Consider the following 17,262-nt stretch of genomic DNA (forward strand, 5'->3'; position numbering starts at 1 on the left):
TGGAAAATGTGTCCATATAAAGTGGTATATTGACAGCCAGCAGATCTACCTTGTCTTCAGGCAAAACAAAAAAAAAGCCCATCGTAGTATAGTGGAATGTACCTCTCTTGATGAGGGTATAAGGAACATTACAGACGAGTGCTGTCAAGTTTCCCTTTAGATAGCTATGTCTTGAGAAGAGTTCAGAGCTGGTCAGTCCTGAAGGGTCAGTCACAGCTCCACAGATGCCCTAGTAACATGGGCTTTGAAGCTCCCGTCAGACTTTTTAATATTTTCACTACCTTTTCTGATCCCCCTCCATCGTGTACACAGGTGGATCACTGGCCAAGTCCCTTACTTCATTAGTATAACTGGAAGAGGAGGTCTAAGTTAACGTCGTTGTATCATCCTGCTATGCTGGACTGCAGGATGGTACCTCAGAATGATACCGGTTATAGACGACTTTTTGATCCTGCACTTTGGTTGTTACACAGCTCTAAGATGATCTGGACCTTCAAGTTCTTAGTACAGGCTCGTTTTTAGGAAGCTATTTTTGTTAAGGAAAAAGATTTCCAAATGTGAAAAGGAGGTTAGTTGTTTTCTGAAACAGTTGTTGTCATCATGTTCATTAAAAAAGGAATTATTTATTTTAAGCCTTACATCTGTAAATATTTTTAATGGATATCTGTCACTAGATCCCCTGATTTTAGGCTGTGCAGTCTGCTAGCTTGGCAGGTGTGACAGTAGGACTTAGGAAAACCCCTGTATCCTTCAGTGAGGAGGAGAACAGGGCACACTGAAGGCAAATTTCAGGTAAGTTTCAGCGTGTATTGAAAGTTGATGATTTCAGTGCATAGTGCTGTTGGGATATAAATTGCCATAATTTTTTTTCCCAAGACAGTCTTTGGATTTTCTTAACCAACTAGAACATTAATGAGCATTCTTGCTTCAGTCAGTTCCCCTGATCCATCTCTCACTCAGTCTTTGCCACCTTTATGTTCTCAACTTCCAGGTTTCCCAATGCCAGAAAAACTCTCTTAGGGTGACATACATATGTTAGCCTTGATAAAGAACAGAGAGACAAATGAGTTACATTCTCAGTTTGTGTCAGCAATAGTGATCTTAGCAGTATCTTAGTCAAAAAAAAAAGCAGATAGCATTTTACCAATTGCTTCTCCTGCTTAGAGCTCCAAACATCCATGGCTTGGTCAGATATCCATGGCTTGGTCAGATATGCATGGTTTGGTCAGAGGGACCTTCATTGTTTTAAATGGGTAAACATTGCTGCTGGTCATATCATGACATGCATTCAAGAGATAGCAGTTTCTCCCACATAGTGTTCAACAAGTTGCAGACTGCTGATGAGCTCTGGATCTCAGGGAATCCTGTTACGGTTTGCCTGTGTCTACCTACACTGAAAAGGCCCACAAGTGAGACAAGCTCTTAGTTTAATGTAATGGCAGAGGTATCAAGGGAGGAAATAGACAAGAGGTAGAAAATCTTGTGAAACAATATACCTTTTTTTTTTTTTTTTTTTTTTAATTTTTAAAATCCTTTGGGATCAGGAGTTTGACTTTGGTTCCAGAAGAAACTCTACGTGGGCAGCTTATGGAAGGGTCGGGGTTCACCTTGTGCATTGCCAATCAACCTGAAATAAAGAAAAGGACACTGCAACAGCACACTTTGTTCAGGAAGACTGTTCCAGGTAGTGTCTTTGACAGAGAAAAAAAAAAAAACAATGGCAATTTTTAAGTACAGTGCTGCAAACAAAGCAAAACTGAATACACATTGAAACTTACCCGAAAACAAACTTCAGAATGTACTGGTTGGCCTCATCTTTCCTTTGAGGGTACTGAGGGCTTCTTTTCCTCATTTTTCAGGTCCCTGTCATCTAATGTAGCCTCAGTGAGAGCATCTGGAAAAGTGCTGTTGGGATCTGAGTTGCAATGCATTATTTTCAAGATTGGCTGAAGCCCTTAGGGTTTGGTCAGTAATGGGAATGACATATCTTGAAATATGCATTTCCATAGCGGTACCCAGCTCATTGTGCTTTGAGTCTAATGAGAGGTAATGCTTGAGTCAGGAATACAGGCTTTTCTGCAACAGGTGGGGAAAAGTTAGGCACAGCTTAAGGAATCCTAAGAAATCCAATAACCACCTGAATTAGCCAAGCTGAACTAACGGGGAGAAGTCAAGTTGGCCTATGTGTACAGGGATGTTGGTGAGTATAGGGCCAGCAAGGAATTAAGCAACTTTTTTCATTACTTTAAAGTCTATCTGCATGATGACCTAAAGAAGCAGGTAGGTGTCTTTTGCTGTGTCTGCTCTTTCCTTGGCTATATAGTCCCAAGAACACCAGGCTGTTCTGGGAATCACAGTTCTGTGACATCCATACTACCACAGGAAGCTATTCTCAGACATCTCAAGCTGAAGCCGGATCCCATTTGCCTGTGCAGCAAATAATATCAGTGCCTGCTGTGGAAATACTGTACTAGTTTGTTTTTTTTTCTGACATCATTGCAAGGGCAGAGAGGCTAGCTGGAGACTTTGGACCTATCCATATGGCGAATAAAGCATGTTCTGCCAAGGCACTGTAAGCATCAGGGCTATTTGAGGTTCACCCTGGCAATCCCAGCGACTGCTCCTGAGCCTGAGTTTCCTTCTACTGCCTTGACTTGAGATTCAGAAGCTACAAGCTCTTATGAATCAGTAGGACTTAGGTACCAGATACCCTGGGGCCACTGAATCTGTAATAATTTGGCAAATCAGATTTAGGAACATTTGAAGAACACGGCTCTCATGTAATTTGAGGTATCGGCTGCTTTAGTCATTTATCTTATTGTATGATTTATTTTAGAAGAAATGACAGCACAGTGAAGGCAGCATTAGGCTCCTCTAGATTCCTCTTCCTGCTGCTAAGCAATCAATTGTTGAGCACAAAATCTGAAAAAAAAATAGCAAGAAACTTGCTCATGTCTTGGCTTTCTGTATTTTCATCCCTGGATACCTTACCTCCTTCGTATTTGCAGATAGTGTTTTGAGAGGGTCTGATGGAACCTGTAGAATTACTTCAGATACTTTACTTCAATGAGCCTCCATATATCTCCGTATTTACCTTTCATGTCTCAATAATATATGTATACAATTTTAACCAGAGGAGCTAATGCCAAATTTAGGGGCTTTTATTGTGGTTTCAAAGCATCCCATGCGTTTGCTCTCTCTCATCTGATGTTATGACTTAGGGGGTCTGCCATCTGTTTACTTCAAACTGGAACTAAGCCTAAATGTATACATGAAAAGCTTGGCATTTGAGAAGCCCAAAATGACTTCATGTGATCCAATACCTTTTAGTTCCTTTGCAAGTTTTGTTTCTGCTCCAGCTTAATTTCAGCTTTCAGAAATGTTGCCTATGACACAAAAGCACAAACTCTTCAAAAATGCCCGATGTTTGTACTCGGGGCACGTAGCAATCTTTACCACAGTTAACAAATAAATAAAAGCTTGCCTGTAGGCACCGGAAATCTGCTGTAATTTGCGTTTGCCGCATCAAAGGACACACATTTGGTGTGCATTCCAGAATGCCACAGCGTCTGCAAAAACATATTGCAATCCACGTTGATCAGATACACAGAACTACAGATACGCTCTTGCAGAATTCAGAAGTGACCCATAAATGCAGCCCAGGGAGCAAGCACTGCGTTCTGCGTATTGTATTCTTGTTTGCAAATACTTATCTGCACTGCAATTGTAGAAGCAGCTTTACTGGGAGAGTGTTACTGAGTTCTTAAGCTATGCTGCTGTTGCTACTGGGGAGCTTTGTGTCATGTCTTTAAAAATGAGTAAAAAGCCATTGTAAATAGGTATCTCTACTCGCTCCCCAGAAGCGTATACAAAATTATGACTTGGTATATATGTATATAAAAGGTAAGAAGAAACCCAGTAATACAGAGACAGGAATTACATGTAGCCTCTAACCGCACATTTAGGGCTGTGCACAGACTGCGTAGCTGGAACTGTCTTTGTATGTGCTTACTTTGTTTCCTGGTAGTTTGTCCATCTTTCCTTCACGTGTGGAGACAGAAGGCAGGAGGTGAAAAAACTCTTGTGAGAAGCACCAGATGATCAGAGGTCTGTTACGAAAGCCCAGTGCACTTCCTAGGGGGAAACAGCTCATCCCAGGGTGCTCTTGTGTTCCAGCTGGGGAACTGCAGAGAATACTTGCCTCGTGCTGGGGGAAATTCTTTTTTTCTTCTTTATGCTTCAACATAGCTCTATTTTGAGTAATGATTTATATTAAAAACAAAACAAAACAAACAACAACAACAAAAACCTATCCTACATCTGGCATGAAGTAATTGATAGACATGAAGTACCTTTATGTAGAAACACGAGTAGAGACTGAATACTGGGCCAGGTTCTCCCAGAATCTCAGCTACAGCTGAACTGATTTCAGCAGATTAACTCTTGCCAACAGTAAAGCTGCAGTTAAGTCCTTTTAGGCAGACATCAGGTACATACACTAATGCAGGTGACTAAGGAAACAGGCATTAGAAGTTAAAAAAAATAGGAACCAACATCAGCAGTTTCTGGATTGGTCAATAAAACACAAAGTGACATTGGAGCAGAGCTTGCATGTTTTGGGTCTGTTGTACCTGCTGCTCAGATTTTAACTGCAAATGCATGACAGACAGTTGGGTTCTGCAGTCTGGTTGCAGTGTCTTCCTTTTATGATGGCCTCTTCAGGCTGCAGTTTGGTAACCAGCGCCCTGCTGCTGGAGCTGTATGCTTCCTTGTCCTGAACCGTTGCATATCCCTCCTCCTGTCAGAAACCCCTGACAGCCTGAGGCTCTGTGAGGAAAGGCAGTACGATCGAGGCTCACAGACTGCACGTGCCTTTGCTTCAGTTTGTTGTTTCAGTGCGTGGGTCACTTGTGTACAGCACTCCTTCCAGTTGTGCTGGGGGAAAGAGGACAGGACTGTGATTTGCAGAGGCTCTTGTTTCTTTTCCAGCTAGCGTTCATGTAGATGGAGGTGCTTCATGATTCACCTGAGCTCTGCTTAACTTGGGATGCGTCCTGACCCTGCAAGGGATTCTAATTCTGAATACTGCATTCCGGTTGGGTCAGAAGTTGTGCTAGTTTCATCATCTGTGAAACATATTCACATCAGTGTGCTTCTTGAGAAGGCGGTGGAAGCTTTTTTCCCTGCTATTATTCAATTTCTAATTTGTAATTACATCTCACATTTAATCATGACTGACTTAGTACTAATGACAAGCAAAGTATAATTGAAGATAAACCCCCAGAAAAAACAACTGGGAATAAGGCAATTTGGAATGCTTGCAAGCAGAGTTGGTTTTGGTTTTTTTATACTTATTATTCTTGTTAGGTGAGTTTGGCCTATTTTTTTAGATCCACCTCTTTGAGTCAGCAGAACTGCTGGAGAATAAGCTGGGTTTTCTTTTGATTCATCTGTTAATACTGGAGCTTTTTCCTTCTGAAAGGTATATCTCAGGGCACCCGCCAATAACAATCAGTTACGACTGTCTGGGCTGAAGTTACTGAAGGCAATAAATACATCAGACAACAGGATTTTTGTTTTCTGTACTGCTCACTCCCTGAACCTCAGGTAGGAAGTCCTTCCACTGGCAAAGGGCGTTTATACTTCAGAAGCTCCACGTGTATTTTTAGTTCCTCCTAAAGAGTTCCAATAACGTTTTGCTCTCAGCAAATGTTCCTTAAAGCCGATGTCAGCGTTTTCTGCTCTGTAATTACTGTTTGCTAACATCAGGAGCAGGTTCCCAAAATATTCTTTCTTCATATGAGTAGACCTTACCCACGTGACTTGTTCCAGTGAAATCAGGTGTTTGTTTTAAATGCTGCCTCAGAGATGGAAGGAGATTGCAGCATCATACCTCCCACTGAATTTGCCTGCCAGAGAAGCACAGGCCCTACAAAGCACAGCTCTGCGGAGCTTTCCCTGTCTAGCCATACTGGTTCAAGATCTGAAATGTGCTTAGATTGTTGTTGCTGGCCAAGTCCTTGGTGGCATGGAAGAGTTCTATCAAGAGAACAATGTTTTTGTTTGCTGTGTGGTAAGCAAAGTAGTGTAGCTGCGTTAATAAAAATAATATTTAAAAAGTATAGTTCCTTCTATTTACATGTGTTGCATGCAGTTACCCTGCAGACAGAGCGACATTGGCAGATGCAGTATTGTGTGGATGGCTCTACATGCACCCATTTTCAAAAATATTTCTGTCTTCCTCACTGCTGCGTGGGAGAAGAAAATAGAAAGAAACACATGAAACAGTCACACAACTAGTTATTCCTCTTACAGACTGTAAACAGAATAAATGGTGCAGAGGTGCTCGTACTTTTTAGGTGTTGTTACAGTGGTCTGACTCCTGTTCCTCTACAGAACACCTCCCACTTTCCTTTAAATCCGTTGGAAACATAAGCTGTTCATATTTATCTGCTGAATTGCAGCTAAGGTAAATGGCTACAGTAGCCTAGGAGGCTATGAAGAGAGGTAATAAAAAGGCAGCATCAACATACAGCTGAAAATGAACTACTACTAGTAGTCATAGGGCATGTCTTCTGTGGTTGTATTCTGACTCAGAATGGAGTTCATCTGGACAGTTACCTACTGCCCTGCACTCTCCTCTCAGTCTCATTAGTTATACTTGGGGGCTGCTAGCATACTGAGTGCAAATGAAGCTATCCGAGGCATTTACGTGGAAACCCCTCTTTTCCTACCTTTCCATCTTAATTTACTGAAGTTGATTGAACTTCATTCAGTTCTTGTGCAAACATGTGAGATACTTTAAACTTGTCACCAGGTGGATCACTTCTGGTATGTGGGGGTTATTTGATACCTTGTTTTCACATCCATTTGCTTTTAGGAATTCAGTTTTTCATTATAATTTAGTGCAGTGTCTTCCTTTTCAGGAAACATGAGTTGCATTGCAAAAGTTTTTTTGTTTATTTTTAACATCCTCAGAAGTAAATATCACTAAGGAATCCCCATTTCACAATGACTTCTCCATTTATGATAGATAACAGGCTGTCTCTAGACTCCACAAATTAATATTACAGTAACGACATGGCATTTGGACTGCTTAAATGAAACTATGGTCTCCCTGCTGGTATCAGGTGCTTATGGCATCAGATAACCCCAGAGCGTGAGCACCATGTAAATAGCTTTCTATTCCTATCTGTTAAAACTACAATCATAGAATCATGAAATGAACACAGACTGATTTGGGTTGGAAGGGACCATAAATCCATGCCGCCCCAACCCCTGCTGTGGGCAGGGCTGCCCCCCACCAACTGAGGCTGCCCAGGGCCCCATCCAACCTGGCCTTGAGCGCCTCCAGGGATGGGGCACCACAGCTTCTCTGGGCAGCTGTGCCAGCACCTCACTGTCCCCTGGGGAAAGAATTTCTTCCTAACATCTAACCTATATTACCCCTCTTTTGGTTTAAATCCATTCCGCCTTGTCACGAGTGGACCGTGTAAAAAAGTGATCATCCTACTTACAGGCTCCCTTTCTAGAAACTGGAAGAGTTATCAGCTCGAACAGTGTGTAAACCATCTTGCGGTTAACAGAGAAGGGCAACAAAAATAAACAAAGCTGTGGACCAGCTGTACAAGGGAAAAAATAATTCTGTTATTTAATCAGGGTAAAATTAGCCTGGAAAAAAGTGACCGAGAGGAGAAAAGAGAGAGAGAGATCACAAAATAACTGAAATCCCAAGAGACACGGAGTAGGTGACTACGGCTGATTTCCAGTGCAAGAATATAAAACAATACAAGCAAAAGGCAGATGCTGAGCAAGCAAAAGGAGATAATTTGCCAGTGAGCTCATGCTGAGGCTGTAGAGTACCCTGCTACAGGATGATGCAAATCTCAGAAGCTCATCTTGGTCCAAAGTACGAGGGTAATTTGACTTGCTTGGCTAATTACAAAATGAAAGTGCCCAGAAAATAATGAAGCCACAGATGAAGAGAAAAGTCTGTCAGAAGGAGACAGAAGTACACTTGTCTAGCCATCTGATTATTAACAGAACTGAGGCAAACGTCTGCAAGTACTTTAATGGATTAACCAAAATGAAAAGGCTGCTATATAGATTGTCTCTTCTCCCAGTTCCAGTTATTACTCACGAGAGATTGGAAAGATAGGAGTAATCATGTAAAAGCGGGAAGGCGCTCGATAATTTATTTCTGGTTGTTCATCACTTCTTGACATATTTTATCTTACACCACTGCAGACAAACCAAGTGATCTTATTTTACTTGTAAGATGTTCTTGTTAAGCTCTGTGGCATCTTTTCTAGGCCAGAGAAAATGGAATAGTATTATATGCACTAACTGGGAACTATTGATGTGTTTGACTTGATCTGTCAGCACACAGTATTTATCTATTTCTCCATTTATGCATTCTGTCTTTGACAGAATTTTGCTGATTTTAACCTTCTGTGTTTAATGCATTTTCTTATCCAGGGCCTGAGAGGTCACAGAGTAACGGAAGCATGGACAAGTCTAGGTCTAAGCCCTTGGCCATGAAGTGAGCTTTAACAATGAGTATTTACAAAAACTGCATTGATGGGAAGCTAATAGAGGTTGTTCTCCATTTAGTAGAGACTGAAAGAAAAACCTTGGTGTCATAAAGGTGTTTAGACGGACAAAAAGCCCCACTGTGTTTGCCTGGAAAAAAAAAATCTTGCTGCGAACCAGGCCTATTTTCTTCAAATAATCTCTAAGGAAACAGCCTCTGCCAAGCTAGGATCTGATTACCAGTTGCAGGCCTCAGACCATAGCCATTATTGTTTTAACACTTCTGCCTTCCTCTTTATCTCAGCACGAACCCGGCTGTATGGGCTGTTGTGTAACTTGACCTTGCTTGGAGATAAAAAGACAGGTTAGCACTCAGGGATCACAAAGACAGAAGCAAAAAGACAGTATTTAGAAAATAAAGGAGGGAGCTCACACTATATGATTATGTGTAATGCTCTGTGCTGCGCTACGTGGGTGGCCAGTTGAATAGTTCCTTTCCATGAGACCCAGGCAGAAATGTGGAGTTTGGCATAGTTTCTCCATCTTTAACCTTGTCTGGGCAGGGAAGCTGTGATTTCCATCACCAACATAAGAGTGTGACCTCAGATGATTTCCAGCAGTATTTGATCTTAGGAGAAAAGGGAAGGGAAGATGGAAGGAAAAATGTACATATGTGTATGTAAAGACTGAGTACTTTTGGGATCTACTATTTGTTTTGTTTCCCCAAGCAGGAGGAGTTGACAATGATTCTTATAGATCACTTTTTACTGTCATTTTACTGCTGTCCTCTGACCTTTGCATGCAACGAGACAGTGAGCACAGAGGTCAGTGGCAATTAAGCCCTGCGTGTCTTTGGGTTTAAGCATGTCAGGGATGCTAAAGAAAATAAATGCTCAGTGATTAAGTGTTCAGTATCTAAAAGCTAAAAAAGTGTAAGTAAATAGGAAGAGAGATTCTGTTACTACCAACAGATCAAATTTACAGTGACAGCTGTGCATTGCATATATGGTCACTGTTTAAACCAAAGCAGTGGTGCAAGGCTGTGAGGTTCCAGGTAAATCACCGTGGAAACAAAGTAGGTAACACCTCATCTCACAGAAACAGAGCAACCCAAAACTCGGCTAATGATAGCTTGTTGTTTCTATGATTCTGGAGAGATGTCAAGCCAAGAGTAGGGGAAGCATGTTTTTTTCATATCAGACCATATGGCAGATAATAAATACCTGATATTCGTACTGCTGAGACCTTCCTGCATGGGCATGAACAGAAAAAAGTAATGTCTTTAGCAGGGTTTCCTGACAGATAACACCATGCCATTCTTCACACATCATCACTCTCTTACTCTTGTCTTTAACTTATAAGCTCTTCAGACCCTCGTGCTCTGACGACAGTTTGAGCATTTTAGTACATATTGCAGTACATGTAAGAAAAGAGAAGGGAATTGCAGCTCAGATAGCTCTGGCTATGTAGGACTTCTGGTTGCAGTCATGGCTCTATTTTGGATGGCTCCTCAAAATTGTCTGAGATCCTGCTTAAAGATACAGCAAAACCGTGTGTGGTCCCAGCCATCTGTACTGGTGTTTTATCAGCTGGAAGAACAGGTACATGTGAAGAGCTGGCCTATTTGTAGTATTCTAGATCCCAATTAGCTTTATTATTTATTATTTATTATAGCAAAACACAGCTTGTTAACTTGGGCCTTTGGACTCGTTGAGACCAAACCAAGGATTAAGCTGCTAGGACCTATAGCCATCAGACTTGTCGTTGTCCTGCAAACAGAACAGTTCTGTGCCTGCTCTCACATCAGAATGCTTGAGCTTCTCAACTGTAGCAAAAAGCAAAAGCCCCTGGGGAACACACCAGCATTTAGCCTGGTTAGAGCATTCTGGCGCAGTTCAGTGGTTCTTTTTTGACTCCTTGATGACAAAACAAATTGACTTTGTGTTTTTCCCCCTTCCAGACTCTGACAGCACCTGCCCCGTTTGCAGATGAAACAAGCTGTCAGTGCCGAGCACCTCACGAGAAGCTAACCATTGCACAGGCCCGCCTGGGAACACCAGGTATGTGTAGAGAATATCAGCGAGACTATGGGTACTCTCAAAGCATAGGCTTTCCCTTACAGATATGTATCAATACTTGCTTTTGCCTTCTATTTGGAAGCAGAGAGGCCAGCCTTATATCTGGTGCTATCAGGTAATGGGGAAGAAACCAGTGACTAAAGGACGTTTATTGTTTGCTAGAGAAAAGAACGAGGAGAAAATGTTTCAAGCTAGAGTTTGATATTCTCATGGATGCTTGCATGTTGTTGAGAAGGAAGGCTTGCCAGCCCACTCCAGACAGCTTGAACATTGTGTTGTGTAATGGCTACCACTGGAGTTTCTTTCACGATTCTCTTGCTGACCACATAAAAACCTTAAGTGGCCTTAATTAAAGACCGTTTGCCCTTTGTAAAGAAGACATTCTTAATTTGTGAGCTATGTCTGAACATTTTTTCCAGGCTTACCTCTGTGATTGGGCTGGGGAAACAGAATAATTTCACAGAAAGTCCCAAATAAATATTTCAGCCCCACTGAATTCCAGGAGTATCTTTTTTTTTTTTTTTTTTAAAGCCTTTGCATGCTTACTCTACATACTTAAAATAAGCTTCGAGAGTACGTAAGCAGATCCACTGTAGAGGAGTAAATACCAGATTTCTAGTCAGTTATTCAAGATATTATGTGTTCCCAAATTTTTATGGACCCCTGGATATCCTGGTAGCAGAGACATCTCTCTGTAGCACTGAAGCACATTCCATGAATGTTAGGGCTCCGTTTTTCTTGTTTCAGCTGCCCTTTTGCTTGAAGGTAACCTCTCTGTGGCACAGCTGTCAGGCCAGTCATTTGGTAAAGTACGTTTTACCTTTTCTGCCTAAAGGCTGTTGCTGAAGATTTCATACAGGAAGAGTTATATAGGTGATAGCGGGTGTAAGATTGAAAAAAAAGATAGGCTCATTAATAAGAGGGAAGTATGAAAAAGGGACAGTGAAGTGCTTATGTGGAAGAGGTGAGTTATGGGGGAAAAAGCCACAAACCAGAAGGGAGAAAATGTGAAGCAATAGTAAAAAGCAAGGAAAAAAAAGAAAAAAGAAGACAGAACTGTCTAGAAAGGCGGAGGGAAAAGAACAAGACATATGGTGGAACTCTGAATGAGACAGGAAGATGACATTTTTGCTAAATTAGAATACGGGGATGATGGATGATAATAAATAGGCTGAGTTTGAGAGAAAACAGCAGAGTACAGAGAAGAAGCAGCAATAAGCAGGATAAAACTCCACAAGTTTACCCACAGAGAATTTTGAATATCAGAACTGGAGTAGATATTCACAATGATCTTATCTGGGAACAAAAACCTGTTCAGCTGAATTAAGTGAAACTTGTTTGGGGTCTGTAAAATCACTGTTGTGTTTCTTTCTCCACAGTTGACAGACCTGTCAGAGTGTATGCAGATGGGATATTTGACCTCTTCCACTCTGGCCATGCTAGAGCTCTTATGCAAGCCAAAACTCTATTCCCAAATAGCTACTTATTAGTAGGAGGTAAGATGAGAGTAATTTATTGCACTGAATTTTTGCTTCTGTGCTTCAGCATTAGAGTTATTGCTGTGCTCTCACCCCCAGCTGTTAATGCACTATGACTTTGAATGCTACTTTCACTCTGGGGGCTTTCTATAGGTGATTTGCCTTGACTTACATCTTACAATTGCATCAATTAAAGTAAAAGTCAAATTCTGCCCTCAGCAGCACAGGCACAATTCCCATTCTAGTTAAAGCAGGTGTCTGCGTGACTCTGAGCTTAGAATAGCTCCACATGAATAATTTACCTTTTTCAGTTATTCGCTCAAAATTGTTCAAAGATGGAGATGAGTGAATGAGATCAGCCACTCGTTTATTTCTGGCTCTTCAGTGCCTCTGCCAGTCAGGCACAGCCCACGTCCTCTGGCTGCTGGGTCAGTACTGTGTGTGTGAGCCCAGTCTTCACCATCAGCCGAGAAGCTGAATCTAGCCCGTTATCATAGACCTAAATGTAGATCATGACTTGAATGTATTTTTCAGCTCACAAGTGTCCCTGGGCAATTTACATTCTTTTCAGCTTTTTCCACTAATTCCTTCTTTTTTTGCTGCGCGGCTTTCTAACAGATGCTCAGCAGTTGGTATATACCAGAGAAGTCACTGGAGAGTGGCTGTTTCCTGCCCAGTCGGCTGTGCAAGCACGGTTCTCATGAGGCCCCAAGAACATGCATCGCATTTCGTTTCCCTACACCTCTGAGTTTGAGATACATCTCAGAAATATTGCACAACAATATTCAGCTGCTCAGACTTTCATAGAAATGATAACAAAGAGAATGTGAACACAACCTCCAGACACTTTCTAAGACATTGCATCTTTGTTCCAAATCAGTTGGAAAGGGAGAAGGTTAAAAAAAAAAATAAATTGTAGAGGAAAAGAAAATCTCCTTTTAAACATAATCTTCAGTTTTACTCTTAAGTTTATGAATGGTGACAATTCAAAGGGAGCTTCCTGGGAGGGAAGTGACATCCCTTTGTTATGAAGGAAAAATTTAGGACATCGTTTCCCTCTTGATCCTGATAGCTTGGAGAAGAAACAAGGGGAGGTGCAAAAGTGTGAAGAGTGTGAAGCTTAAAAAATGGAAATTATGTAGGTTTTGTTCTTGTTTTTAAAAGGAAGAGAGGTGAAATGGTTGTGTCACAGATCAGGGAAGGAGCTCTGAGGCAAAAATGCAGCTTTGCTGGATTTCATGGCGTAGCTCCACTATGCCCTTTAGTTCTGGAGTGAAAGACAAAGCAGCCAGCATTCATTAGTACCTTTTCACAGCAGTGCAGTGCCTTGGCATGTTTAAAGAATGGGCACTTTTCCACACCCACGTACAATTTGTGCTGCAAAAGCACTGGTGTCATGTGCATTGTTGTGCATCACAACCAATCCCTTTTATTTCTTATTTTGAAAACAATTATTTGGAGCTAGGATGTTTTTGATAGACATTTATACCTTCCCAAATCACTCATTAGAGCAGGATGATGGAAATAAAAGGAAATACAGGCAAACTGTGCCTGCACTCTATACGAACAGGTAGTACTCAAAAATTGAAATCTCACCTTGCTACAAAATTCAGGCAAAAGTTACTGTTTTCCAGTAATTTTAGTAGACCCTTTCTTCCAGGAGAGGGTAGCTCTGAGATTACATAAAACTTGTAAATAAATACAAATGCAGACTCAGAAAGGAATCTTCCTACTGCAAATGCATCTTCTCCATTAAATTTCCTGTCAGCAGGCATGAAAAAAAATGATGTAATAAGAGAGAGTAGCATTTAGCTAGCTGAAATACATATATCTATTATTATCTGACTTTGAATTTTGCCTGAGCTCCGGGGTATTTACATTTTTCCTACTTTAAAGGTCCTTAATGACCATACATCAAGAACATCCATTTTAAATCTCAAAAAAGACTTAATCTTTGCCAGAGCCTCGTCTGATAGGTTGACATTTTCAAATTGGAAAGAAGTGGCTGCTGCTGGGCTGCTATCACGTGCCTCTGCGGCACTAATAATGTTGCATTTATCATTTGTCAAGTATATTTACTGTTTGTCCAGGTGTCACAGAAAAGTGAGATGCAAAGGCATGGGTTTGACCTGTGCTGAAGAACAAACACTGTCAACCCAAAGGGTATCAAATTATTCCATGTGGGAGTCAAATGACTACTGCAGCTATAATACTGGACAGAGTTAAGAGCTGTGGGGACAGGCCACTCTATCTTCTGCAACATTATGTGAGTGGAAGGATGATGGCCAACTTTTATAGTCGTCCAGTAACATGGATGGTGCTTCCCCCTCATTTTAAAAGCAATGTGACATAGTATTGGCACATCCAGAGTTAAAGATGCATTCCCAGGTTCCACCCTCCCCATTAGATCATATGGCTTCTCCCAGTCCTTTCCACAAGGTTTTCTTCTGTGACTTCCCCTTTGATCATGCCATAAGCCTTATTTCTCTTTCTATGAAATCTGCTGAAGACAAAGCTAAACTCGGAGACAGATTCCCGTAAAATTTGCCCTGACGTGTTTTCTGCCGATGCTTATTTAATGAGAAACCGTTCTGTGATTTAGAGCTGTGTGGGCAAATTAATCATTTAGAACTTTATTTACGTAACAACAAACCTTTATATTGCGAGGGCGGTTGAATGCTGGAACAGGATGCTGTGGGGTCTCCATCTTTGGGGTGTGGTCCTGCTGTAGTCAGCCCCCCTCCAGGGAAGGGTCATTGGATTAGGTGTCCAGGTATCTTCTTGCCTCAACCATTTTGTGACACGTGTATGTTGCCACTGCACTCTCTGTTTATTTTTAAAGCACTGTCCATTATCAGCCCTGAAATCTGTGCTTGTAGTGGGATTCACTTGCCTCACATCTGCTTACAGTACCACATGAGATGTCCTGCCGTATCTCACTTGGGCTCTGGCTGCAGCTCCAGAAAGGGAAGATCTCTCATAAGTCTCTGGTTGTACCTGCCAACCATGAGCAGAACTCCCAGAGGCCCTGGAGCTCCCTACAATTAGCTAAGATGATAACTTAATGCTTAATGTGATTATGGGAAGTGAAAAATGCCTGATCACGCAAATTCTACAGCAGGTGAAGCCATTTTGATGATACTTCCATATTTTAGTTTGCAGCGATGATTTAACTCATAAGTTCAAAGGCTTCACTGTGATGAATGAAACGGAGAGATATGAAGCCCTCAGACACTGTCGCTATGTGGATGAGGTCATCAGAGACGCACCCTGGACACTAACACCAGAGTTCCTTGAGAAACATAAGGTACGTTTCTCCTCTTATCCCCCTTTCCCTTATATGGACTGTCAAATGAAGATAAACAGCAAGCGTGTGAAGTTGTGTCAGCTGGAGTAAGTTATTTATTTCAGTTCACTCCAGTCACCAAAGTTAGGTACATGCCTTGCTTGCCCTCAGTCTGTGTCAGAAAATGCTGTATTTCTCTTGTCTTTTTTCCTCAGTATGCTGGGCTGATTTTTGAATGGCAAAATAACAAACTTACATTCAGGTTACAGGTCAAACTTACAACCAGTGAAGTTATAATGTAATGACTGAAGTTCTATTAAAGTCCTGATTTAAAGACATATTTCTTATTAATGTGCACAGGTGCAATACTTGGCCAGAAATTCAAAGAAATATAATTTCTTACACGCTATTGTCTGTCATGCAGTACACGTCCTATCAAAAGCATAATTAACTAAATGTACTTTGATGCCCAAATCACTGGGAGATGAATGGACAGCGTGGTTTGTCAACAGGCACAGCACTAAGGAAGCAGAATCATTAATTCTGCCTCCATAATTTTGCACATAATGGCTTTGCCACTTGACTCAGCTCTTCCAGTAGCAGAAGAAGCTGTCTTAGGTCTTCTACAGAATATCACACACGGACAGTCACAGCGGCGTGACAGTGCTTCTAGAGACAAGCTTTCTGTTCTTTCATTATTACCACAGAACATAGCAGTTTTAGGCCTAAATCTAGTGCAGTATTCTAGGTGATGGCTTTAGGATGAGAATGTCAAAAGAAAGTCAGCTGAAGTCAAGAGCTGATCTTCCACAACTCCTCGCTGAACCAAAATTCAGTGATGGTGGCATGTGATTCTTCTTCTGTTCACTGGCAGATTGATTTTGTAGCCCACGATGATATCCCGTATTCCTCTGCTGGCTCGGACGATGTGTACAAGCACATAAAAGAGGCAGGTAAGAGCAACTTCACACTTTTAGCACCTTTCTATTCAGCCTTAGCTCAAACTCTTTTAGTACCCTTTGACCACAACTGCGGGGAGAAAAGCAGCAGAGATAACACCATGTTCTCTTACACTCTAAAATCAGGTATTGCTGATTCCAGCAGAAGGATTGACTCTGTAAAACCACAAAGGATGTCCTGTGCTGAATTCCTGCCTTAGCCCCCAGGAAAACATGCAAATCTGTCATAAAAGAAAAAGTCCCATCTTTTTTCTTTAATGAATTTAGAGTGTTAAAGTGAGAGCTCTAAACTGATGGAAATTAGTTCAGTTGCCATAACAGCCCAGCCAACTGCAGTGGCTTGTTGGTAACCACAAATTGATGACTCCTTGACACAGAACAGGCCTGAATATGAGAGGGCACACCATAGGCCTTCGGGAGTCATTAGGATCCACTTCTGATTTACACTGAGGGTTTTTTCACTGCAGTGGCAGAGGGTTTAAATCAGTACCAGAGTAATTTATTTGGCATGACCATTTAGCAGGTTGGTTGACTACCATATTGCGTTGAATGTGAACAAGCCGAAGTCATCACGAGTTTGTCTTCAGTTAATGGAAGCTGATGAAAGCTGATCTAAGCAGACCGTGTTAAGCTACTCTTTGCTTCAGGCAAAATGAACAGTGCAGGAGGAGGAACTGATTATTTCTTTCTTCCACTGCTCTCTGGAAGTGCTGCTTTGAACAATGGAGAATCCGTCCTCTTCCAGGTCTTAAAAAAATTCAAGAACAAATCTGCCTGATGGCAATTTGTAGCACAAAGTGACATTCTCAAGCTATACAATGACAGCAGTGGAGCAGGTATTGACCTGAGCTGTACAAATAAGCTTTTTATAGCAGCAGTTCTTGATCTTTTTCCACTTGCATATGTCACTGTGGTGTGGACTCGCAGCC

General features: G+C 41.5%; 1 protein-coding gene across 7 annotated transcripts in view; it reads left to right on the top strand.

The window, feature by feature from the left end:
* Positions 1–17,262, top strand: part of PCYT1B (phosphate cytidylyltransferase 1, choline, beta) — a 43,581-nt gene that overhangs the window by 13,484 nt on the left and 12,835 nt on the right. For all 7 annotated transcript variants that reach the window (XM_040669822.2, XM_040669846.2, XM_040669866.2 and 4 more), the window contains exons 2-5: positions 10,493–10,592; positions 11,990–12,106; positions 15,244–15,395; positions 16,249–16,327. In XM_040669822.2, the coding sequence (XP_040525756.1) occupies positions 10,493–10,592; positions 11,990–12,106; positions 15,244–15,395; positions 16,249–16,327 (448 nt within the window). The remainder of the gene's footprint in view (positions 1–10,492; positions 10,593–11,989; positions 12,107–15,243; positions 15,396–16,248; positions 16,328–17,262) is intronic.

The sequence above is a fragment of the Gallus gallus genome, chromosome 1 (genome assembly GCF_016699485.2).
Source record: "Gallus gallus isolate bGalGal1 chromosome 1, bGalGal1.mat.broiler.GRCg7b, whole genome shotgun sequence".
In the NCBI taxonomy this organism is placed as follows: Eukaryota; Metazoa; Chordata; class Aves; order Galliformes; family Phasianidae; genus Gallus; species Gallus gallus.